The sequence below is a fragment of the Leptodactylus fuscus genome, chromosome 4, assembly GCF_031893055.1.
Source record: "Leptodactylus fuscus isolate aLepFus1 chromosome 4, aLepFus1.hap2, whole genome shotgun sequence".
NCBI classification, from domain to species: Eukaryota; Metazoa; Chordata; class Amphibia; order Anura; family Leptodactylidae; genus Leptodactylus; species Leptodactylus fuscus.
In genome coordinates, this window is record NC_134268.1 from 125,955,545 (window position 1) to 125,981,576 (window position 26,032).

At 44.3% G+C, this 26,032-nt stretch overlaps 1 protein-coding gene across 1 annotated transcript in view; it reads left to right on the top strand.

The window, feature by feature from the left end:
• Positions 1-26,032, top strand: part of MOCOS (molybdenum cofactor sulfurase) — a 177,568-nt gene that overhangs the window by 78,076 nt on the left and 73,460 nt on the right. The window contains exons 5-6 of the mRNA XM_075271000.1: positions 13,833-13,909; positions 17,856-18,055. Of these exons, the coding sequence (XP_075127101.1) occupies positions 13,833-13,909; positions 17,856-18,055 (277 nt within the window). The remainder of the gene's footprint in view (positions 1-13,832; positions 13,910-17,855; positions 18,056-26,032) is intronic.

Below are 26,032 nucleotides of genomic sequence, written 5' to 3' on the forward strand. Positions count from 1 at the left end.
CCCCCTTAACGAGTATATGTTCCCCATAGACTATAATGGGGTTCGAAACCCGTTCGAACACACGAACAGTGAGCGGCTGTTCGATTCGAATTTCGAACCTCGAACATTTTAGTGTTCGCTCATCTCTAATCAGTAACTCTTACACAAGGGTTACTGTCAGGGACATGATGGGGTTAATTGCTATTAATAAGAGGCGCATGGAGTTACTAAACTGTCATGCACAGGGCCAGACTTTTATCTACAATTGTGGATAAAACTATGGTCCTGTACATTTTAATGGGCCCATACACATAGATCCTGTTTTTGCGGCTGTGTGTCCGGGACAAATTGAGCTGTAAAATATAGAGCAGGTCCTATATTTGTCCTATACCTTTCCTACACCTGTCCGTATTTGCTGCCCTGTCAATTTATTTTTAATCTATAGGTCAGTGAAAACCATATCCGTGCCATTTGTGTTCAGGAGGCCTAAGGCTAAGGCACAACGTTGCGTTAACACAGCGTTTTGGTTGCAAATTTTGCTGCGGTTTTATGGGCCAAAGTCTCCGATGTACCGTTTCAACCCACCACGAACACGTAACAGTCGATAATAATGTCACCGATCTGCCTTACTGCCCACCTTAGAATTACCCGGCGTCCCTTCACATAAACTAGAACTCAAGATTGGCGTCCCTGTTCTACTCATGCGTAATCTCGATGCACCCCGATTGTGTAATGACACGCGGCTATGTGTCACACATTGAGGAACAAATATCATTGAAGCCACTATTCTTACAGGAGCAGCTACAGGTGACAGTGTGTTAACCCCACGCATTCCAATTATACAAAATAATTTCCCATTTCAATTGAAACGACTACAATTTCCCCTTAAATTGGCTTTTACAATGACCATTAATAAATCTCAAGGACAAACGCTGAAAGTAGCAGGAATACAATTGGCCACACCGAGCTTCTGACATGGACAACTTTATGTTGCTTGCTCAAGAGTATCCTGTGCCCAAAACTTACATCTACTGGCGGAAAATAACAAATCGTACAATGTCGTATATCCAAGAATATTAACTTGAAATACCTCTGTCCCAAAGACACTATGTACAGTTTCTCAGAACACCGTATAGCAGCTGAAATACAAATTACATTCAACACAAGATACAAAGTTACATTTCATATCCCATCCCTTATACACAGTACTAAAGCTTTACCCGCGCCTGTATTTACCCACTTCTACAATCACCGCAGACGAAGTCGCGGGTACCAGCTAGTATGTAATAATTAGAGATGAGCGAACAGTAAAATATTCAATATTCGATATTTGTTTCGAGTAGCCCCTCAATATTCGACTACACGAATCGAATATCGAACCCTATTATAGTCTATGGGGGGAAGATGCTCGTTTCAGGGGTAGGCAACGTTCGATCAAATTATACTTACCAAGTCCACGAGGGAGGGTCGGGCTGGATCCTCCGTGCAGTCTTCTCCGTGCAGCTACCCCGCGGCGTCTTCCAGCTCTTCATTCACTCTGCCAGGCATCGGGCCTGGGCAGAGCCGACTGCGCATGCCCGCACTACAAGCGGACATGCGCAGTCGGCTCTGCCCAGGCCCGATGCCTGGCAGAGTGAATGAAGAGCCGGAAGACGCCGCGGGGTAGCTGCACGGAGAAGACTTCTAAAGGTAGGAGAAGAACCAGCATTGATTGGCCGACTGTATAGCATTCGGCCAATCAATGCTGGTTCTGCATCGAACTTTTACATTCAAACAGCGAGTGCTACTCGATCGAGTACGAGTATTTCGAATACCGTAGTATTCGATCGAATACCTACTCGATCAAGTACTAGTCGCTCATCTCTAGTAATAATTATAGATAGATTTATTAAGAGACTGTGTTTTAACAAAAATTACGCCAAAGTGGTGAGAATAGTTATTCCAAAAGAAAACAAAGTCCTATTGCAGGCCAATAATACCCAAATTCCACCACATTGAGTATTCTAAATTTAATTCACAACTAACTATAACATAGCTTGTATTGGACCAATAAGAATGAAATTTAAAAACACTCAATCATTGCTGTGTTCACTGTAATAATGTTATTGTACATTTCACTATATAAACTGCCCATTTCTGGTGTATATCAGTACAAATGATTACTGAAACAGAAATACTGTCTGCAGATTACTATGCCAGAAGGGGTAATTCTCCCATTGTATGAAAATTATATTGCACAATAATAATGCTGGCCCTAACATGTATCGCCAGAATAAGAGTCTTCAAGGGTTTATGTGGCAATACGGACACATCGCCATTCGTATGGACTCATATAACGTAGGTAACTGACATTACATCATCATCAGAACAAATTAACCAATAGGAAATTAAAGGTATCTTAAAGTACTTTCTCCTACTACTATAAGGATAAGCACCGCTATATGACACGTTTATGTCACAGTCATAGCGAACATAAACAAATTAGGATTCTGAAGAACGTCAGGTTAAAAACATATAAAAAATGTTTTGCTATGGGCCAACTCTGTAGCAGAGAAAAAATTCTAAATTTCACCTAAAAAAAAAAAAAACGGAATTAAAAGCAACCAAAACAACAAACATTCCCTAAAATTCTATAAGTAAAAAGAACACATTAGGAAGCCCCGTATATGGAAAGATAAAAAAAAAATTATAAGTTTCAGAATAAGGCAACTTCGAGGGGCAGATCCAAGCCGGGGAGAGACATGAGTGTATGACACTGTAGCTTTGTGTCTCGCTCACTCAGAAAAGGGCCCATAGCAATTCCACTCACCTGAATGTGGTGAAGATCGAATGCAGCATGTTGCCCAACTGTTAGGATTGGGTCCCGCAGGCTTCCCGTCCAGTGCATAGCGCAACCTGCGGGCCAATCCAAACCTCGCCCTCGGCATTGTGTAGTGAGGTGTCTGGAGTCTAAGTCCAGCTTTCGGCCCACTGAGCATGCTCAGACATTTGGGAGCCGCTCAGAGGCTAAGTGCCATTCTCTCCCTACTGAGCATGCTCAGACATTTTGGGTCCGCTCAGAGGCTAAGTCCCATTTTGGCCATACTGAGCATGATCGGTGACGTCATGCCACCGCCCAGGGCTGGCTCCAGGTTTTTATGGGCCCTTGGGCGACAGAGCCTCAGTGGGCCCCCTTGTGGAGGAGGCGGGGGAGTCGGGTCACTGCACGTCGCAGATGAAGTGAGTGACATCACAAAGGAGTATGTCACCAACGCCATACCTCCCAACTTTTGAAGAGTAGAAGGAGGGATAAAATGTGCGGCACAAAATGTGAGCAAATTTAGCTCTGCCCACTTTTATGTTGACTCCGCCCATTCTCATTCATTTTTCGTCTGCTCCCACACAGTATAATCCTCCTACAGTCACCCGTAAATTATATGCCCCCCTCCATCTCTCCTGCAGTTTCATATACACCCTTCCTCTGCCCCCAGTTTCATGTCCCCCCTCCATCTCGGTCCCCAGTTTCATGCCGTTCTCCCCCCTTCATCTGCCCACAGTTTCATGTCCCCCCATCTCTGCCCCAGTGTCATACCATTCCCCCCCTTCATCTGCCCCAGTGTCATGCTGTTCTCCCCCCTCATCTGCCCCTGTGTCATGCCATTCTCCCCCCCACCTCATCTGCCCCAGTGTCATGCTGTTCCCCCCTTCATCTGCCCCAGTGTCATGCCGTCCTCTCCCCCCTCATCTGCCCCAGTGTCATGCCATTCTCCCCTCCCTTCATCTGCCCCAGTGATATGCCATTCTCCCCTCCCTTCATCTGCCCCAGTGTCATGCCATTCTCACCCCTACCCTCATCTGCCCCAGTGTCATGCCGTCCCCCCCCCATCTTCCCCAGTGTCATGCCATTCTCCCCTCCCTTCCTCTGCCCCAGTGTCATGCCATTCCCCCACTCATCTGCCCCAGTGTCATGCCATTCTCCCCTCCCTTCATCTGCCCCAGTGCCATGCCATTCTCACCCCCCCTCATCTGCCCCAGTGTCATGCCGTCCCCCCCCTCATCTTCCCCAGTGTCATGCCATTCTCCCCTCCCTTCCTCTGCCCCAGTGTCATGCCATCCCCCCCCTCATCTGCCCCAGTGTCATGCCATTCTCCCCCCCTCATCTGCCCCAGTGTCATGCCATTCTCCCCTCCCTTACTCTGCCCCAGTGTCATGCCATTCTCCCCCCCCTCATCTGCCCCAGTGTCATGCCATTCTCCCCTCCCTTCAACTGCCCCAGTGTCATGCCATTCCCCCCCATCTGCCCCAGTGTCATGCTGTTCTCCCCTCCCTTCCTCTGCCCCAGTGTCATGCCATTCTCTCCCCCTCATCTGCCCCAGTGTCATGCCATTCTCCCCTGCCTTCATTTGCCCCAGTGTCATGCCATTCTCCCCCACCCTCATCTGCCCCAGTGTCATGCCGTTCCCCCCCTTCATTTGCCCCAGTGTCATGCCGTTCTCCCCCCCCTCATCTGCCCCAGTGTCATGCCGTTCTCCCCCCCACCTTCATTGCCCCAGTGTCATTCCGTTCCCCCCTCCCCTTCATTTGCCCCCAGTTTCATGGCCCCCCTTTATTATGTTCCACCTTAATGTTTAACACAAAAAACAAACAAACACTTACACTCACCTTCCATTGCTCCCCCACCGCTCCTCTCTCTGCTCTCACGCCATTCACATAGTTGTAGGCGCGATGTGACGTCATCACATCGCGCCTACACACGCCACACATTAAAGCAGGAGCTGAGATGTCACAGCTCCTGCTTTAATCGCCTATGTATTCAGCTCATCGGCGTCGGACTTGCCTGACTACGCCGTGCGCTGACGCCGGCCCTGCAACCGCCCATGTTGGGCGGGGACTAGCCTTTAAATAGTGTAAGCCAACGCCCGCCCGGTGCTTACACTTTGACTAGAAATACTTTGAGACAGGAGGTTAGGGCCAGGTTCCAGTCAATGGCAGAAGCTGTCTAGGGACCAAGTTAGTATTCCTTGGATCTGACGCGTCTTCTTTTAACGCACCATGTGTGAATTCTAACGGACACCCTTTTGTATGCTATCATTTTAATCGTTATGGAATAAAGAGTTGGATATTTTAAAGGCTCAGGAGTGTCTGCAGACCATCTCTTCACTTCATTTTCATCAACTGATACAGATTACCTAATTAAAGCTTTTTCTTCCTGGTAGATCTGGAGCAGAAAGAAGAATATAAGATTCCTTGACCCCAGACCAACTACCGGCTATAGCTAATGACATATTTGCCGTTCTCCTGGGATCCAATAAATGTAGTGAGATTACCATCAAACATGTCCATTGCTCATTGTGGTCGAAACCAAATACCAACAAACAGCCCTGAGATGTGATCTGCACTATCAGGTGAAGATTCTGCTAGAAGAACTTTAAGTGAGAGGTGTAAAAGATGCATGTTTGTAAACCTTTGGACACACTGTGATAAAAAATGACAAAAGGGTAAACATCAACACCCCCATAGATCTTGAGAGCTTTTGGCCCATGCTAAGATTCCAGCAGCTAGCTGTTTCCTCCTGTAATTACATGGAAAATGTGAGTAGTTGTGTGATATGAGGGCAGGGAATCAACTATTTTATTAGGAGAAAGGAGATGGCATTGAGAGACTTCCAAAGGGACCAAGGATTTGAGCTTACCTTTCTGACAGGCTATCAGATGTTCTTGTACACAGTTAGTAGAGCTGATAGATATGAGTTCTGAGAGTGATAGAACAATAGAGAACTTCTAATGACAAGCTATTAGTAGTCAGGCTGCAAGAAGGAAGTGACAGGTAAGAGACCTAAAAGGAGGAGAGATGTCCCAAGTTAAAGGAGAGAAAAGGGAGCAGAACGAATGATATTAGATTGTGTATAGCCACTGAGTAAATTGAGAGTAGGGTGCCAGAATGGAGCAATGCATGGGCAACTTCATATGTAGAAGTGATCCAATCAGGCCGGCCACAACTTCTACAACAGTAACATGATGCTGGGAAAAATTTTGAAATTTTCAGTGGAGTATAACAATGTAAGAGAAGTTTATGATATTGTTCCCAATGAGAAGCACAAGAAGAAGATTTGTGAGCCCAGCTTAACACACTGCCCCAATCTGACATACCAAAGTTCCTAATGAAATCGGACTCCCATTTCAAAAAAGGAGGGAATTTTGTAAATTGGTTATCCTTGGCCACTAGGCGATATAGTGGTTTGATGCCTGAAGATTTCAAGGCAATCGGGCATTTGTAGAAATACCCCATGGTGGCTGGTATAGAAGAGGTGCTAGAAGGGTTAGTTAACAAAATAACCCTGATTTGGACATATTTGAAAGCCTCTTGAGAAATGAGTAGGAATTTCGACTTAAGTTGGGAAAAAAATAAAATGGAATTGATGTAGAACAGGTCAGAGATGTGACACATTCTGCTAGCGATCCACATTGATGAGATATTGGGAATATGGTGAAACAGAGCCTGATTGAAATATTTACCCTGGGGAGAGAAGAGTGATGGGATGAGTACCCCACACACCAGGCCTTCAAGGGATCATCTGAACTGACAGGGGAACTGTTGGTGAAAACAGAGCTGAGACGTGGTTAGACCAAGAGAGATGTTGGAGATGTGGATTACATGTGCCTCCAGTGCTAGCCAGAGTTTATCATGGGAGTTATTCCAGAAGTATGCTGGACGATGAAAGCTAAGTGTTAATGGTAAAGGTTAGAAAGGCCCATACCACCATGACAAGGGAGCCTTGCTGTTGTAGAGAAAGAGATGTGTGGTTTCATCTGTTGTCAAATGAATGCATTCATTTGTTTGTGGAGAGTGGAAAATGTGGAGGTGGGAATGAGAAACACTAATGTTCTAAGAAAATATAAAATGCATGGGAATATAACCATTTCGTATAGGACTATTCTGCCCATCCAAGTGTGTTCAAACTTGGCTAGCCTATTTCATTCTGTTTGAAGTAGAAATTAGAGGGGGAAAATTAGCTGCTATTAGTTGTTTTACCAACAGTGTTAAGTTAATACCCAAGTATGGGACAGAGTTGAGGATCCATTGAAAGGGAGAATGACTGCTCACAAAATTTTCTAGTTTAAGGCAAAATTTGTAAGTTTAATAATTGGGACTTTGATTCATCCCATAAGATATCCAGCCAAAAGAGTTCAGAATTTGTAATACTGTTGGGAGGAACTCAAGGGGATGTGTTAGAGTGAGAATCAGGAGAGGAGATTCAGTTTGTGGGAATGATGTCCATCTTAGAGACCATGAATCCCTTGATTTAATCTGATGTTTTTGGCCAGAGGTTCCATAATTATAGGAAAGATAAGAGCAGAGAGGGGATAGCCCTGGCAAGTAACATTTGTTATCGGGAACTGCTCAGAAAAAACTCAGTTAATCAGGACAGACACTGAAGGGACCATATAGAGAGCAGATATGGCCGAGAATATGGGGCCCGGGAAATCAAGTTTCTGGAGGGCCTCAAAGGCCCTCCAATGAACTCGACTGCATGCCTTCTCCACATCCAGCAATAGAAGCAGAGAAGGCATTCGCGATCAAATCAAGCAATCGTCTCATGCTATGAGGAGACTGTCGACTTTTGGTGAAGCCTATTTTGCCAATAATATTAGGGAGATTCGAGAGGAGTCTGTTAGCTAACGTTTTCGGGACGGAAGTTACTTGGAGTGGTGGGGTCTTTTCCCGGTTTAGTTAGCGTAATTATGGTTACACTAAGCATTTCGGGAGGGAACTGACTTCAGGACATAGCTAAGTTTTAAATGTTGACAATATGGGGGAGTAGTCGGGCTTTAAAAAAACAAAGATGTTCATTTAAAAACCCATCCGGACCCAGCGACTTGCCCAGCTTAAAGAGGACCTTTCACATCCTCAGGGCACATGCGGTGTAATATACCGCTAGAAAGCCGACAGTGCGCTGAATTCAGTGCACTATCGCCTTTCACGTTCTGTGTCCCCGGTGAAGATCTATCGGTGTTGGTACCGTAGCTCTTCACTGTCAGAAGGGCATTTCTGGCAGTTAGGAACACCCTTCCTCACATAAGCATCTATTGCGCTGTACTGTGAGAGGGGGTGTTCCTTACCGCCCAGTAATAACGCTGAGCGGTGAGTAACACCCCCCCCCCCCAATACTCGTCTATGGACGAGTACTATCAGGATTAGGGGAGGCATTCCACACAGCTCTCACAGTACAGCACAATAGAAGCCACTGTGAAGAAAGGCGTTCCTGACTGACTGTCAGAAACACCCTTCTGACAGTGAAGAGCTACGGTATCAGCACCGATAGCTCTTCACCGGGGGCACAGAACAGGAAAGTCGATAGTGCGCTGAATTCAGTGCACTGTCGGCTTTCTAGCGGTATATAAAACCACATGTGCCCCAGGTGGTGCAAGGTCCTCTTTAAGAAAGGAGATAGTTTTCTCAATTTCTGAAGTTATGAGATTTTTGCTTAGGACTGTCAATTGGTCAGGAGAAACTGTAGTAGATTGCAAGGAGTGTAGGAATGTTTTAATATATTCTGAGATGAGTTAATGAATGTTAGGGTCTGTGTTCAAGTTGTAGAGTTTCTGGTATTAATTGCTGAATTCTTTAGCAATGGCCTGGGAGATCGAATTTTAGTGCCAGAGGGATGAGAAACCACAAATGGAAGCCTCAACTTAACCTGCAAGACCTGCAAACCTATTGGCCATAGGTTTACTGGTTTTGTTTTAAGACTTATAGTATGACAAGTGCATTCATTTAGTTTAGTGTGCAAATTCTAAAGTCAGGTTATCTTTAGCATTTGCTCTAGCATCTAGCAAGAGAGCATTCTGGAGAATTGGCATGTAGTTGCAAATATGTTGTTTTTCTACAGATGCTATTTGGTCGATAGCCAATTGCATAGATCAAAGCTTTTGTTTTTTAAAGCATGTTGGATGAAAAGGCCATGCACATATGCCTTAGGATACCATAGGAAGTATTCATCCCTTGCTGAGGGAGCATTAATGGTGAAGTACTCCTGAAGACTAGAAGAAACAGATTCTCAGTTTGCAGAGACATGACATAAACAGTACTGCGGCGGTATGAAGGAGTTTATATAGTCACGATGATAGGGGCATGGTCGGACCATGTTATATTTCCTACGATGCACTGGGAAATATTAGGGAGGAGCTATTTGTCAGAAACACATCATTTGATTTTTTTTTTTTTTTTTTTTTTTTAGCACAACTGTATATGTACAGGTACAGAGTAGCCAACTATCAATCACCAATCAGTTCCATGTATAAAGTTCTGATTGCATTCCTGGTCATAATAGCTATTTTGCTCTATATTCAACAGGTGTTTCCACCATATTCTCCTGTTGCATCCAAACAATTGCGACCTGCACCTTGAATATGGTGGAGATCTTGATAAGGCACAGCAGATCAGAAGATAAGATAATCCTTTAATAGTCCCAACATAGGGAAATTCAGTGTGTTACAGCAGTATAGATACTGTAATACAATAATGATACAAGAGTACAACATACAAAAAGCTCAGATAGAAAGATAAAAAGATAGAGTAGAGAAGATAGTAGGAGGCATGTCACAAATTCAGAATCCCAGAATCCCATCTGTACAATCAACACCGGGCTGATTGTACAGCTGGGATGTTGATTGCACAGCCTAACCACAGTTGGAAGGAAGGACCACCGATAGCGCTCCTACTCACACTTAGGATGAAGCAGTCGGTCACATACAGTACGGCCCAGTGCTGTCATGGTTGAGAAGAACAACATATTCAAATAGACTACTAAAAAACAATAACACTGTTCTTTATGTAATAAAGTAACATCCTAAGCAAAAAAAACAAAACAAAGGATTCCAAACTGTCATAAAACCAACTCAATATCATAGTAGGAAGGCCTGACCATGGCTGCTGGCTCTTCTCTGTTTGCAAAATTGATTTTTCCAAGTTATGAGTGCTGTGTTCCATTCCTTGCTCATTGAGTGCGAGTGCTGGCTCTTTAAGAAATTGTAGAAACTCTTCTGTCTGTTCTTAGAAACTCCACTTTACCTAGAGGATATTTAAAGTATTTTCCCCTATAGGAAAATGCCTGAACATAAAGAGGCACAACTGCTAGTTTATGTGGATATAAGACCTTTTCTAAATACATTGCTTTATCAAAACTGCTTTGTTTGCCCGCTATCTTAATTTATTCACTTCATTGTTTACATGCGTTTCTATGACCACGGGCCCTGGGCCGGACCACGGGCTTATCTGCTCAGTCCCCAAGTGACGTAGCTGCCTGCTCTCAGGGGGGGAGGGAGGGGCTGAGTGCTGGGAGCAGCTCTGATCTGTGTATGTCTCTGCCACAGACAAGTAATGGAGTTCCTCAGATAGGGGAGGGGGAGGTGAGAGCTCCGGGATTTCTGGGCTCTTATCTCCTGCTCTTCCACTTTATCAGTCGGTTTAATTGAATTTGGCTGATAAGGGCTGAGCTAGGGAGTCCTGTACCTCTGTATGTATTACAAACTGACTCAAATCCAGCTCTGTTACATCAGCCTCTACATCAGCTTCATACTGTGGTAATTCATTTACAACCAATCCCTCATTACTGACTGCAAACATAGCAGATAGCAGAGCAAGTGAAACCCTGCCCACCAATGTGTCGAGAAAACCAGGAAGTGAAGAGAGCACACAGCCTGCAGGCTTCCGAACCAGCGTGATGGGAATACCCCTTTAAGCTCCTTGCACGTTTTTTGGGTAAACTTCTTTTTTATGGCTTTTTTTCTGCTATGCTTCATTTATGAAGCATTTACATTTTTCACGTCATAATGCTGGTCTTGCCACATTTGCTTTTTGGTAAGGAAAGGGGGCATGACCTAAATGAAGATCCTTTTTTACGTCGTATTTATGACCATCAGGTTAGAATGCATTAGAAAGGGGCAATTGCACCTTTTTTGCGCCTTTTTGAACAAAAAGGGGCAAAGTGCACATGGCCAATAAGGGTGCATCTAAACTTAACAACATGTGCACAACATTTAACAAGGAGGTTCACTCACATCATATATAAACACCATATTAAAACTAGTCTAAAAAAACAGGTGCACCTGCGAAAAGAATGGACAAAAAAAGTGGCAGATAATAATTAACTCCCAAAGAATCTTATCTTGCTAGCTCCTGTGTGGGTGGGTTTCTACTACTGTGTTTCCTGACCTGTGTTGGCCTCACCTTGTTTATCTCACTCTAAACCTATTCTGCCTAACTGGACTTTTGCCTGACATTCAGGTGTGCATGAACTTTGCCTGCCCTGATCTTGAATGTCCCTTCAACTGTGACCACCCAAAATAATAGCTATCATATTACTTTGTGATAACTTTTCACTAGTCAATGTTGTGTTTAGAAAAGCTGATTAATTTGTGGAATATCTAGAAATGTTTAGCCAAGAGGACATTTAGGAGGCGTATCTGAAGATCACTTGATCCAGGTGCAAGAGATTTAGTCTGCTGCTACCTTTGAAGACATCATACATATAGACAAATGCCTACTGCAAAAACCTGTGAGACATGATGTCTAGAGATGAGCAAACGGCGTTCGATCGAATTGGTATTCGAATACCACGTGGCAAACGCACTAAAAATTTGTATCCCTTCCCACCTTCCCTCGCGCTTTTTTTGCGCCAATAACTGTGCAGGGGAGGTGGGATAGATTGTAGGAAAGCGTAGGCATCGAAAAAAAATCGGAAAAAGTAATTGGCTGGCTAAATCAGGTGACCTCCACTTTATACGAATAGTATTTTTCAGATTCGTTTCATATGAGACTGTGAACTAGACAGGGATAGATGTACTGCCAGGGTTAGCTAGGAATTAGCTTTATTTAGGTAGGAATCTTACTCAAACAGCTCTTTGGTGCTCTATATACCTTCCTTGTCAGCCCGAGATACATGCAAGAGTACGGTCAATGCATTCCTATGGAAAAAAGTCAGCTCCCGCATACTGCAAGCTGCCAGCGATCCCGACTAGTATATGGTGCACTGCCACGATGTGTTTGCATTGAACTTACTTTGCATTTAGCTCTGGCTGGCAAGGTCTCATCACTTTCAAACTTCACCTGCAAGCACATCTCGTGGCAGCTGTATCTTGGGCTGGCAAGGAAGGTATATAGAGCACCAAATAGCTGTTTGAGTAAGATTCCTACCTAAATAAAGCTAATTCAACGCTAACCCTGGCAGTACATCTATCAGCTGTGCGCTGAACTCTACTACACCTGAGATCGAACTACAATGGAGACTGCTGTGGACCGATCTTAGACTCCACCTCCTCCGGCAGAACCAGCGTTGATTGGCCGAATGCTGTACACTGTATGGCATTCAGCCAATCAACGCTGGTCAATGCATTCCTATGGGAAAAAGTCAGCTCCCGCTGTGAGCTGAACTCTGCTATACCTGAGATGTAGCAGAGCTGTGTGTTGAATTCTGTGACATCTGAGATGTAGTAGAGCTGTACGCTGAACTCTGCTACATCTGAGATGTAGCAGAGCTGTGCGCTGAACTCTGCTACATCTGAAATGTAGCAGAGTTGTGCTCTGAACTCTGCTACATCTGAGATCGGACCACAATGGAGACTGCTGTGGACCGGTCTTAGACTCGACCTCCACCGGCAGAACCAGTATTGATTGGCCGAATGCTGTACACTGTATGGCATTCGGCCAATCAACGCTGGTCAATGCATTCCTATGGGAAAAAGTCAGTTCCCACATTATTAGTGGCGTAATACAGTGACTTGGGCATGTTAGATGTCCCCAGGCATGCATCCCCTGCTGTCCCAGTTGCATTCCAGAGGTGTTGTCATCATTTCCTGAGGTGTCATAGTGGACTTGTTACCCTCCTGAGTCGAATAGTGGTTTCCCCTGAAACAAAGCTTTTTTCCCCATAGACTATAATGGGATTCGATATTCGTTCGAATAGTTGAATATTGAGGGGCTATTTGAAACAAATATCAAATATTGAATATTTCACTGTTCGCTCAGCTCTAATGATCTCCCCTAATAACCTAAACATTTAAATTAGCGAGTTGCGTTTGCTTCTTGTATGGAAGGAATGGGGGGATCTAAAAGATTACAGATAGCAAACAAGTCATAGGAAATAGATATTTTGATGATTTTGGCTTTTCAGAGGTTGTCTTTACTAATGTCTAAATGTCTATTTTGTGTTCATGTATGAAACAAAACCTTACTCTTAAATTATACCAACTCTTAAATAGCGGTATGTAATCACTCAATCATCATCTGCATTGTTTCTCCCTTATACACTGTCTACCAATAAGTATTTGGACATCTATGGTAGAATAGAAAAACATTTATTCATATTCAATAGTTGGTAGAACCCAGCAGATGTGCTTCCTTTTGGATGGTATTGACCGACACAATACTCCCAGATGCCTGTTGAAACTCCTGGTGTATGTGAGACATCGGTTGGGTGCGGTTCTTCCGAATTTCTCTGGCCAGCACCCGTCGGTCTCTATCTCCCAGTTTCGGGGGTCTGCCGACTTGGGGCACATTCCGACAATCACATAGGCCACTGTCAATTTTGGTAATTCAGTTCGCTTGCTACTGTATGTCCTTTAAGCATCGACCATTTCGGTGGTACCCGACAATTACCTCTTTCTCGAAATCGGTCAGCTCTGTACTTCGTGGCATCTTGCATGCGACTAATGCCAATGCTGTTTCCTGCACTATATTTAACGGCGGAAGGCGTGACACTGCAGATATCTTCATTTGCATGAGTGTCCAAATATTTATTGGTAGACAGTGTATGAAGATGTCCATTTGCCCTCTAGCAACACAAATGGATTCACCTGTACTATATTTTCTTTCAGATTTGAAGATGGAACTGTTTCATTCTTGGATATAATTGCACTTAAGCATGGATTTGATGCTTTGCAAAAGCTTACTGGTAGGTACAAAAATGGCCCATCAGTCATGATTGTGGAATCATGATTATAGAAATTTGTAGTACATTAACAAAAAATAGAAAAATAAATAAAAGTTTGAAAAAAATACTGTGAACTATATCACCATATTCTGACACCCATAAATTTCAAAACAACAAACAAAAGCACAGAGCAACGCCCTTTGTATTACTGTTATTTGGTAAAGTGGAAATTAGATTGTTACAAGTGGCTGCTCATCTTCAGGGGTTGTGATGGAGTCACACCACCCAGAGAAGACATATAACCATAATGGTATAATGATGTTGAAGGCCGCTGAGTTTCTCCGTTGATATACGTCACAATGGTAAAAAAGATGGACCAGATCCTAACGGGAGGGTGATCCGAGCAGGAAACCAATAGAACCAGCACCAGTCACACCACGTAGATGCAATAAACGGGTTTCCTTTATTAAGCCTGCATCGATCTTGTACACTTATCAAAGGAGCTTGCCTCTGTAACGCGTGGTGTTTTATGGATTTCAAATCTTAATAAAGGAAACCCGTTTTTTGCATCTATGGTGTGACTGGCGCTGGTTCTATTGGATTCCTCCTCAGCTCACCCTTTTGTTTGGATCTGGTCCAGCTTTCCTACCCATAAATTTGTCAGTCCAGAGCTGTGTAAGGAGTATTTTATTTTTATTTTTATTTTTTTGCAGATTACTTTGTAGATTTTATATTTTAGGAAATATATGATCATTTTGCATAAATATGTTTTTGAGAATTGAAAAAACGGCAACACAGACATTTTGTGTGGGTTTCCTCTGGGTATTCCATTTTCAGGAAAGTTTTATGGTATATACTGTAATTGTTTGCCATCATATGAAAATAGTACTGAAAACTAAATCTGCTAAAGGTTTGTCCAATAGGGGCTGCGTAGATAGTGAAGTGGAGGGGACCTAGAACTGAACCTTGAGGAACCTCAACAGCAAAGGGGAAAACTTAATGTGACTTTCTTCATAGAGAGCCCATGACATTATTCTTGTAATTATCTCAGGCAGAAGACCGCGTAGGAGCCGGGGGACAGGTAAGTAACAGTAGTTTTTTATGTTTTTATTCCCCCAGGTCTCTAGTTGTTTATGGGTGTCCACAGTGGGACATAATACTGTGTGCAGGGGCCACTAAGGGACATAATACTGTGTGCAGGGGCCACTATGGGGGATAATACTGTGTGCAGGGGCCACTATGGGGGATAATAGTGTGTGCAGGGGCCACTATGGGGGATAATAGAACGCACAGAAATGTGTAGGAGGGGGTTGGTCGAGGTCTTCGGCCTCGGTGTCGGTCGGGGGGGGGCGCCCCATGTCAAAAGTTCGCCACGGGGCCCCGTCATTCCTAGTTACGCCACTGTACCTATCTATCTATCTATCTATCTATCTATCTATCTATCTATCTATTTCTTATCTATCTGTCTATCCAGGACCGGCTCCAGGTTTTTATGGGCCCTTGGGCGACAGAGCCTCAATGGGCCCCCTTGTGGAGCAAATCAGTGGGCCCTCTGCCTCTCCCCCCCCCCCCCCCCTGGTCCTTTCCCTCTTGCTTGTAGGAGGCGGGAGTCAGGACACTGCGCACCACTGCGGCCGAACGAAGCGAGTGACGTCACGTCGTCACGCAAAAGCGCGGCATCACCTAGTCTGCACGGGGTGGGTGTTTGCTGATGGCAGCCAGGAATCAGCACAGAACGCTGCACCTGCGTTCTGTGCTGGGGCAGGCAAGTGCTGGGGCGGGCAAGTGCCCTCTGTGGGCCCCAGCACTTGCCTGACTATGCATGTGTGCTGACGCCGGCTCTGTATCTATCTATCTATCTATCTATCTATCTATCGACCTATCTCCTATTTATCTATCTATCTATTTATCTATCTATCTATCTATCTATCTATCTATCTATCTATCTTCTATCTATCTATCTATCTATCTATCTATCTATCTATCTATCTATCTATCTATCATCTATCTATCTATCTATCCCTCTATATCTATCTATCGACCTATCTCCTATCTATCTATCTATCTATCTATCTATCTATCTATCTATCTATCTATCTATCTATCTGTATTTGCTTCTATACATGTCTACCATTATACATACTAAAATTGTATTTTATAATGTGATGCTTAGGCCCAGTTCACATCTGCGTTCAGGTTTCTGTTTGGGGAGTCTGCTTGGACACTCCCTAAACAGAAACCTATATGCACCCCCTTGCATCATACCTTCAAACCGCCCCGTCTTGTTTGCGAAAATTCCTCTTTCTCTCTCCCTGTATCTGCCTCCAGTGTCTCTCATCACCATTGCTTGTGTGCTCTCTTCGTCTGTCCACAAGAAAATGGCGCTCGGGCATGTGCAGTTGTGCCCAGAAGGGAGTGTTACTGCGTGTGCCCGAGATTTCAATGTACAGGAGTGAGATGAGAGACGCTGGAGGCGGTTACAGAGGGAGAGGAGGAGGAATTTTCGGCGCGCATGCTAAAGAGGGGCCGGTTTCAAAGTATGACACAGGGGGGTGCACGGTGGCTTGGAGGAACGCCCAGGGTGCACAGACAGGCTCATTTACACATCGGTTTTACCGGTATGTAATAAAAATGGGGGGGGGGCGCTTTAAAAAAAGAGCAGCAGCGGCCCCCTGTGGCTGTGGAGCATAATAAAGTTGGGTGGGCAACTGCGGGGCATCATAGAGGTTTCAGGGGGCCACTGTGGGACATAATATATATATAGACACACACCTTTCCCCCGCAACCTGATGCGGACGATCAAAAGAAAAACCTAATTGCGCCGCCCCCCAGTGTGGAGGGTGGGGGCGTCTTTTGATTGACCGCCTCAGTCAGCAGAGGGGCTAGGTTCACCACTGACCCTGTCCCTCCACTTATTATACTCTGGTGTCTGAGGAAACCTCACGGTGCAATAATTTACTGAAATGAATCAGGGGGCAAATTGTCATCGAAGTTAATCTTGTGGGGTTGCTCTTCTTTATGAATGTAGCTTTCGGGCCACTGGAGTATTATACTGTGTGGGGCCACTGTGGAGCATTATACTGTGTGAGGCCACTTTGAAGCAATATATTGTGTGTGGCCATTGTATATCATTTGTACTGTTTAAGGTCACTTTGGAGCATTATACTGCTTGGAGCCACTTTAAAGCATTATACTGTGTGGATATTATACTTTGTGGGACCACTGTGGAACAATATAGTGTGGGGAGAATATTATACTGTATGTGGACTCTAGGGAGAATTATACTGTGAGGGGCCCTTATGGAGCATTATTCTGTGTGGAGCCACTGTGTAGCATTATGCTTTGTGGAGCATTGTACTGTGTTGCTCTACTGTGGAGCATTATGATGTGCGGAGACACACTGGAGAATTATATACTGTGTGGCACTACTGAAGCACTGTACTGTGTGGGGCCACTTTGGAATATTATATTGCATGATGACAGAATAGAATAAAAGGCATAATGTAGTGTTAAAAGCCAGAATACAGGTAGGAACATTTATTTTTCAAACGCAGCTAAGGTTAAGGTTCCTGCCCAAATCCTCATCCAAAAGTGGGTCCTGTCTAGGAACCACCGTTGTAGACTGTTTCATATGTCCATCTCTACTTCTCCTTCACTTCCATATAATTTTTGTAAACTGACTCTGCTTGCATATGGAGTATGTACTTTACTATACTGCAGTTTGTTCCTTTCACCTGCACTACTGATTTATGAAAAAGTAAATAAATAAATAAGTTTACTTACACTTTAATGATTATTGTAGGCAACTGCAACATTTTTAGCATTCTTTTTGTTTTGTATGCTTTCTTTTCAATAAGTTCCTTAGCTAACTAACATTTTTGTAAAATCAATTTGAAAGCCCAAAGGGCGATCTGGTAAATGTTTAAAAATGTATTGCTTAGAAAATAACTATTATTATGCATTGCAGGTGGAATGGAGAATATTCTGAATCATACTCATGCACTGGCCAGTTACACCTACTCTGTGCTTTCTGCCTTACATTATGCTAATGGACAACCTGTGATACGCATCTACACTGACACAGTGGATAGAAACATCGATTTGCAGGGTCCAGTTATCAACTTTAATGTGCTGGATGAAACTGGAGGCATAGTTGGCTACAGTCAGGTACATATTTGTCAAGAATCACAACAACCTCTATTAATTCCTCTGTTACATTATTTATGTACCTCGCCTTAATTTACTTACTGCACATGCAGATTTAGAAATCTTGAGAGTAAAATATTCTTTCAAGACCACTGACAGTATTTTTTAATCCCTTCCGACTCTATTACATCGAGATGAGTGTATAGTTAAACCCTCAGCGCCGTAATCCTACAGTACTGTTATGGGGCGGACACAAGAGCTGTGCCTGCGGCATTATTTACTGTACAGTACTTAAACTTCCAAGGGCCGGGACAAGCTGCTGGAGTTCGAAGATACTTTTACTCCAGCGGATTACCCCCCTGTATGCAGTGATCAATAGTAATCGCAGCATTCAGGGAGTCCGGGGCAAGATTGACCCCCACTGTTGCCCCTTGGACCCCGAGGGGTTGCTTAAGTAGTCAGGAGGCCATGGCCTCCTGACTGCCTGTGCACAGTTCCCATAGGAACTAATGTGCATTGTTCTGCAATACTATATTCATGGCCATAAGTGTTAACATCAGGGCTGGATCCAGGTTTGTGTGGGCCATTGGGTGACAGAACCTCAGTGGGCCCCTTTTGGAGTAACTCATGCACATTGCAGCCAAAAAAACATTTGAAATTGGGTGTTTTACTGAGTTGGACCTACTGGAGTGCACTATAACATAGTTCATTCCATACAAGTAGATACAACCAGTTCAGACAATGGAAATAAAGAGGAATTTGAGGCGAACATCTGCCTTAGAGTCTTCATTATTTTCTGCTCCATGCTCATGTTGTAGAGCATCAGTATTCTGTTGTGACTTTCCACCGCCTAACCAGTGGAGAGTCGCAAGCCACGGCCTTTATATCGGCTACAGAATCAGCGTCAAGATCCAGCAGACGCTTTTTTTCCAGCTTCCTGCCCAAATTAGTTTCAATAGGCGATGGGAAAGGACTCTACTGCTGATTTAGGGGCAAAATCTGCTGCAAAATCATCGCCAGATTCCACCATGTGAACAGGTCCAAAACCTTTTTTTTTTTCTTTATGTAGATTGTGAGCCCCATATAGGGATCATAATGTAAATTTTTTTTCTCCTATCAGTATGTCTTTGTAGAATGGGAGGAAATCCACGCAGACATGGGGAGAGCATACAAACTCCTTGCAGATGTTGTTCCTGGCAGGATTTGAACCCAGGACTCCAGCACTGCAAGGCTGCAGTGCTAACCACTGAGCCACCGTGTTCCCCCTAACAGGTCCAGATACTGTTAATAGTGCCACTCTACAGTGGCCCCCACACAGTAACGTATGCTCCACAGTGGCCCTCACACAGTATTATATGCTTCACAGTGGCTCCCACACAGTATCATATGGTGCACAGTGGCCTTACACAGTATCACATGCTCCTCAGTGGCCCCCACAGAGCATTATATGCCCACATTGGCCCCCACACAGTATTATATACTTCCAAGAATCCCCTTCCCTATAGCCAGTGCTGATATTATACTTTGTGGCCACTTCAGACCTCAGAGTATAATAATCAGACGCCCAGGGGAAGTGATTAAAAATAACAAACACTTATACTCACCTCTCATGAGCTTCCTCACTCCTTCCAATGGTCTTTAACATCTTCCTCGGTCCTTTTCTGCCTTCCAATTGAGATCACATGCCCCAGATGTCAGTAGTGGGACCTGTGATTGGGCCTCAGATGTCACATGGGGCACAATGTCAGATGTCATTACACCAGAACTTCATTACAATAGGGTGTGGTCAGCTTGCCTCAGGTGTGAAGTAGGGTCCCAACCCGTCTTATAGATAGTAAGATGTACTTCACACTTTTATGGTGCAAGTACGTAATAGGTTTATTTGGTCAAAAGATCCAGTGATACAAATGATGCAGTCAATCACACAAGCGTAGAGTGAAAAAAAAAAATTGATCGTTACTGTGACCTTCTTCGGATTATCGACTGGTTCAGGTTTGGCCCAAAAATTATGATGAGGAACACAAAAGTCCCCAACAACAAATGTTAACTGCAAGCAGTGGCGGTATATGTAGCAGTAGAAGTGGCAGATAAGGCAGTGCTACAGCAGCCTGATAAGTAATAGATGTTGGCAATATAAAAATCACACCTGAAACCAGATAGAAAGGAGAGAAGTTGACTTAGTCTTTGCATTGTGTGCCTTTTTATTTATTTCTATGGGTCACATACATTGCCGTAGTTTTTGCAGCCTTGTGTGTGTGCCATATATAGGGACTGCAAATTATGGAGCATGTCTCATTTTTCCCGCATTTAAGTCACAAACACGCGTAGAGGATCATACAAGTCTCTTTTGTGGACATGTGTTGTGGATGACATACTGACATGTTTCTTCAGATCAGTATTCACTGACAGTAAAACCACAACAGTCACATGCAGAAGGCCTTACATAGAAGTGGAAAACTGGAACAGAAACTTTTAATAGAATAAATAGATAGAAAACACTTTACAGCAGCCTTATATGAAACCCTCAATATGGTTCTATCATTTACATTAATATTTAAATGTGCTTAATGTTCCAAAAGTTTTAAAAGACTTCTTGATCTATTGAATTCAAATGTCTGTATTTTAAGTACTTAAGACAGATAATGAAAACAGCCTGTTATAATTTTAAGAGAAATGAAAGTAAAATAGCACATTAACAGTGTAACTGTCATATAGCATTAGGATTAATAAGAAATAAAAAGCTAACTGTATAAAAAATTAGCATAATTTATATGGCAGCAAGACCATGAGTGTAAGCTACTGATTATTCTGCTCATCTGCTCCCACTAATCTATCTGTGTGCAGCTGTCGGGTGTTTATGCATAATCTCCAATTAAAAAAATAGGTCATGTTTATCTTTACTTACTGTCCCAAAGACTCATGCAATTGATATTTACATCTATATGAATGGAAAGGCCATTTTTTTTTAAAAAAGTCTGTCATTCGGCCATTTTTCATTGTCATGTATATAATAGTAATAAGTTTCTTCACCAAACCATAACTCTTCCCATCCCAGCTTATATTATGTTTTTGTAGACAAAACAAAGCAGAAAAGAAAAAAATTAAACCAGATACGAAAAAATACAACCATTCTGTGGGGAATAGCATAGACTATCCAATTTTTTGCTTCATCAAATGTAGCTTTTTTAGGGGTACAAAATCTGCAAATATCATGCTCTTGCCACCCTAGTCTAGTTAATTCACTTTGTTCTCAATCCATTACAGTAGAATTTGGCCAGAACCGTGTTTAGATGGTTAGGCATCAGTGAAAGTCCATCACAGCCAAAGATCCAAGTAGAATAACTTCATGGAACTCCACAAAAGTGAATCATGGAAAATGAAAGTTTTTATTAAGAAGGCAAATTTGGCACAGGCGTTTCATAATGAAGTTGAATGTACAATGAATTTTCCAAAACTTCTGGTTAGTTTGACTTTGTTTAGTGCAGGGGTCTCAAAATCAACTCAGCATGTGGGCCGCAGAGCAAGATCCCAGCCAGTCGGCGGGCCGCACCGCGGCAAATTTAGCTCCACCCACTTTTATGTTGACTCCGCCCATTCATTTTTCATGTGCCCCCACACTGTATAATCCTCCTACAGTCAGCCGTAAACTATATGTCCCCCCTCCATCTTTCCCCCAGTTACATATACACCCTTCATCTGCCCCCAGATTCATGTCCCTCCATCTCTGCCCCCAGATTCATGTCCCCCCATCTCTGCCCCCAGATTCATGTCCCCCCATCTCTGCCCCCAGATTTATGTCCCTCCATCTCTGCCCCCAGATTCATGTCCCCCCATCTCTGCCCCCAGTTTCATGTCCCCCCATCTCTGCCCCCAGATTCATGTCCCCCCATCTCTGCCCCCAGATTCATGTCCCTCCATCTCTGCCCCCAGATTCATTTCCCCCATCTCTTCCCCCAGTTTCATGTCCCCCCATCTCTTCCCCCAGTTTCATGTCCCCCCATCTCTTCCCCCAGTTTCATGTCCCCCCCATCTCTGCCCCCAGTTTCATGTCCCCTCCATCTCTGCCCCCAGATTCATGTCCCCCATCTCTGCCCCCAGTTTCATGTCCCCCCTATCTCTGCTCCCAGTTTCATGTCCCCCCCATCTCTGCCCCCCAGTTTCATGTCCCCCCATCTCTGCCCCCAGATTCATGTCCCCCCATCTCTTCCCCCAGATTCATGTCCCTCCATTTCTGCCCCAGTGTCATGCCGTTCTCCCCCCTCCCTTTGTCTGCCCCCAGTGTCATGAGCCCCTTCATTCCACCTCAATGTTTAAAGAGCACCTTTCACCATTTTGCCCACAGGCAGTTCTATATACTGCCGGAAAGCTGACAGTGTGCTGAGTTCAGCGCACTGTCGACTTTCCCGATGTGGGCCCAGTGTGAAGAGCTTACGGTCCGGTACCGTAGCTCTTCAATGTTCAGAAGGGCGTTTCTGACAATCAGTCAGAGACGTCCTTCTTCACAGCACAGCCAATCGCGCTGTGCTGTGAGAGCCGGGAGGAACTCCCCCCTCCCTCTGCTCGCAGTACTCGTCCATAGACGAGCATTATCAGGGAGGGGGGCGTTCCTCCCGGCTCTCACAGCACAGCGCGATTGGCTGTGCTGTGAAGAAGGACGTCTCTGACTGAGTGTCAGAAATGCCCTTCTGACCATAGAGGAGCTACGGTACCGGACCGTAAGCTCTTCACACTGGGCCCACATCGGGAAAGCCGACAGTGCGCTGAACTCAGTGCACTGTCAGCTTTCCGGCAGTATATAGAACTGCCTGTGGGCAAAATGGTGAAAGGTCCTCTTTAACACACAAAAAAACACTTATAATCACCATCCAACGCTCCCCCGCCGCGCTCTGCAGTTTCACTAATAGACCTGTAGGCGCGATGTGATGATGTGACGTCGGAATGTAGCGGCTAGTGGATATAATCATCGTGCAATTTATTCAACTCGGATCTGGCGTCCCTAGGCTTGTGCGGGCCGCATGCGGCCCGCGGGCCGCATGTTTGAGACCCCTGGTTTAGTGGGTATCTGAAAATAGATGTGAGGCAACACACATAGAAAATTAGACCATGCACAAAATGAATTTCTGCTATAGTCAATAATCATAAAATCCATGAAAAGAATAACAGCATGAAGTGCAGACACATTATATACATACCATACAAAAAATATCCCAAATCTTGTGTGAACGTGCTAAATGAAGTGAGTCCTAGAGGGACTGAGGACAATTATAGTAAGCGAAAACTAAAGTATCCAGAGTACATACAAAAGGTCTGTAAGCAAAGAAATATCTCATTTAAGGCTGGGTTCACACCTTCACCTGTATTCTGTGTATTGCAAGCAGGACTTTTCTCTTCGAAAGAATGGAAATCCAAGCGCAGTTACGTATTAAAAGTTTTTATTACAAACCTGAATCATTGAGATTATGTAATGTAAAGGGGTTTTCCAGGCAAAAAATGTTCTTTTTAAAAAAGATCTGTTTGTGCTATTAATAGGTTAATAAATGCTCCCATATACCTTTAGCAGTGTTTTGAGTGATTTCTGGGTGTCTCTTGGAGCTCCTGGTAGCTTCTGCATTTGTTTAATTGGTTCAGCTTGCTGCGATTTCAGCGCTAACTATCTCTCACCTCACTACCCCCCCTTCCTCTCTTCCTCCCCTCACTGTCTCTCTAGCTATCTTGCTCACAACTACTAGCCCTTCCCTATCTACTCAGCTCAACCCCCCACCTCATTATATACTTACCCCTCTTCCTTCCAATCTTCCTCATTTGGGACGCCCAGTAGCATAGCTTCCGAGGTAGCCGCGGCAGCAGCTACCACAGGGCCCGGGACATTAAGAGGCCTGCCGTAACTCCAGTCGGTAACGGGCCTAATTTACTTACCTCTCCGGGCAGGCTTTGTGCCTACTAGTGTGACGTCCCTGACGTCACATGACTGAGGCCTGTGTTCATATGTGTGACGCAGGCCCGGGTCATGTGACATCCCGTACGTCATTGAAGATGGGTGAAATCAGCAAGGAATGCAGTGGAGGCAGGGATAGGTAAGTAGCAGTGTTTTTATGTATCCCAGAAGAAGACCTCAGAATATAATAATTGTTCATGGATGTCCACAATGAGCCATAATACTGTGTGTGCAGGGGCCACTATGGATCATAATACTGTGTCTGCAGGGACCACTATGGTGCATCATACTGTGTGCTATTATGGTTTATGGCTTCCTTAATCCAGCATTCAAAGGAGGCCTTAGAAGCCTTGAGCCCTTTTTTTCTTCTTCCCAGCAAACGACAGAAAAAGGTTATCAGACCCTTTAAAAAGCAGAGATCTCTGTATATAAATTCTGAGACAGAAGAACCCTGGCATAAACTTTAGTTGTACTCTCTCCAGATAGAAGGCTATGGAAGGTTCTACCTAAGATAAAACCTGAAGTTCCCCAACTCTCTTAGCTGAGGTTATGTCCAAAAGAAACACTGTTTTTAGAACAAGAAATTTAACCTCATCCTCTGCCGGAGGCTCAAAGGGGGGGGGGGGGATCACATAACCCCTTTAAAACTTAGATAAATCCCATTGGAGAATTGGGTGGATAACAGATGGTCTGAGCCAGAATGCACAATTGAAAAAAACTTTTAACCAGCTGGTCTGTGAAAAACTGCTTACCTAAGTAGGCTGACAGAGCAGTAACCTGAACTTTCAGTGGACGGACTAAGGCCCTTGTAGAAGAATCCAAACTCTCAATTCCTACCTGATTCACCCAAGTTCCGCCCCCCTCAGGGACTTGAACTACCACGAAAACAATGTATGCTCACATACCTCTCTTGGCAAGTGTGCCGGAGGTTGCTGTAGCGCTTGCTATTAATGAATTTATTGCATAAACCATGTGCCATATTTATGCAAACTTTTTCTAGTGGTGGTAAAATATTATAATTTAACTCCATGCAAGAGAGTTATATCTATAAAGATATACAATTATCTGCACTGTTGGAGTAAGGTAAATTAATTTGGCTTAAAAGTGGAAACTGCAGGAAAAAACTGCACTACTGTGGCAAATTTGATGACACAGACAGGGTAGAATTGACCTCATCAGTGGCATATTCACCCACATCTCCTCGTGATTAAAGGGACTCTATCAGCAAAATCATGCTGCTAGAGCCCCACATATGCGTGCATAGCCTTTAAAAAGGCTATTCAGGCACCGTAAATGTTATATTACACTACCCCCCCCCCCCCCCCCCGTTTTAAAATAATAACCTAAAAAAGAATGTGCTCTACTTACGGAACGTGCACCCTGGGCGGGCATTCAGGGTGTGTCTTCATCTTCTTCCCCGCCTCTTCTTACTCCGATGTCTTCGGGTCCCGTCCTCCTCCGGCGCTCGCTCGCGGACACTGATAAAGCTCAGTTTGAGTCCCCAGACCGATCGGAGGCATTAACCCCTCCGGCGCCGCGGTCAAAGGCGCCGGAGGCGCCATTTTCCCGGCGGCGCATGGGCGCCGCCATTTTGGCCGGGAACGCCGGCTCCTGGAGCATGCTCCAGGGCTGACGTCCCGTTGCCATGACAGCCGGGAGCCTTGTACAGGCTCCCGGGCTTGTCTGCAAATCCTCTCTTTTGCAGGCTGGTCTATGCAGCCTGCAAAAGAAAGGATGCTTTTTTGCAATGCATTGCAATGCATTAGCATTGTAATGCATTGCATTAGTGATCAGACCCCCTGGGGTTTAACACCCCTAGGGGGTCTAATAAATGCAAAAAAAAAATAAAAAATAAAAAAAAGTTAAAAAAATATAAAAAAATATAAAAAGAATTAAAAGTTCAAATCACCCCCCTTTCCCTAGAACACATATAAAAGTAGTTAAAAACTGTGAAACATATACATGTTAGGTATCCCCGCGTCCAAAATCGCCCGCTCTACAAATCTATAAAAATATTTTTCCTGTTCGGTAAACGCCGTAGCGGGAAGAATAGTCGAAAGTGC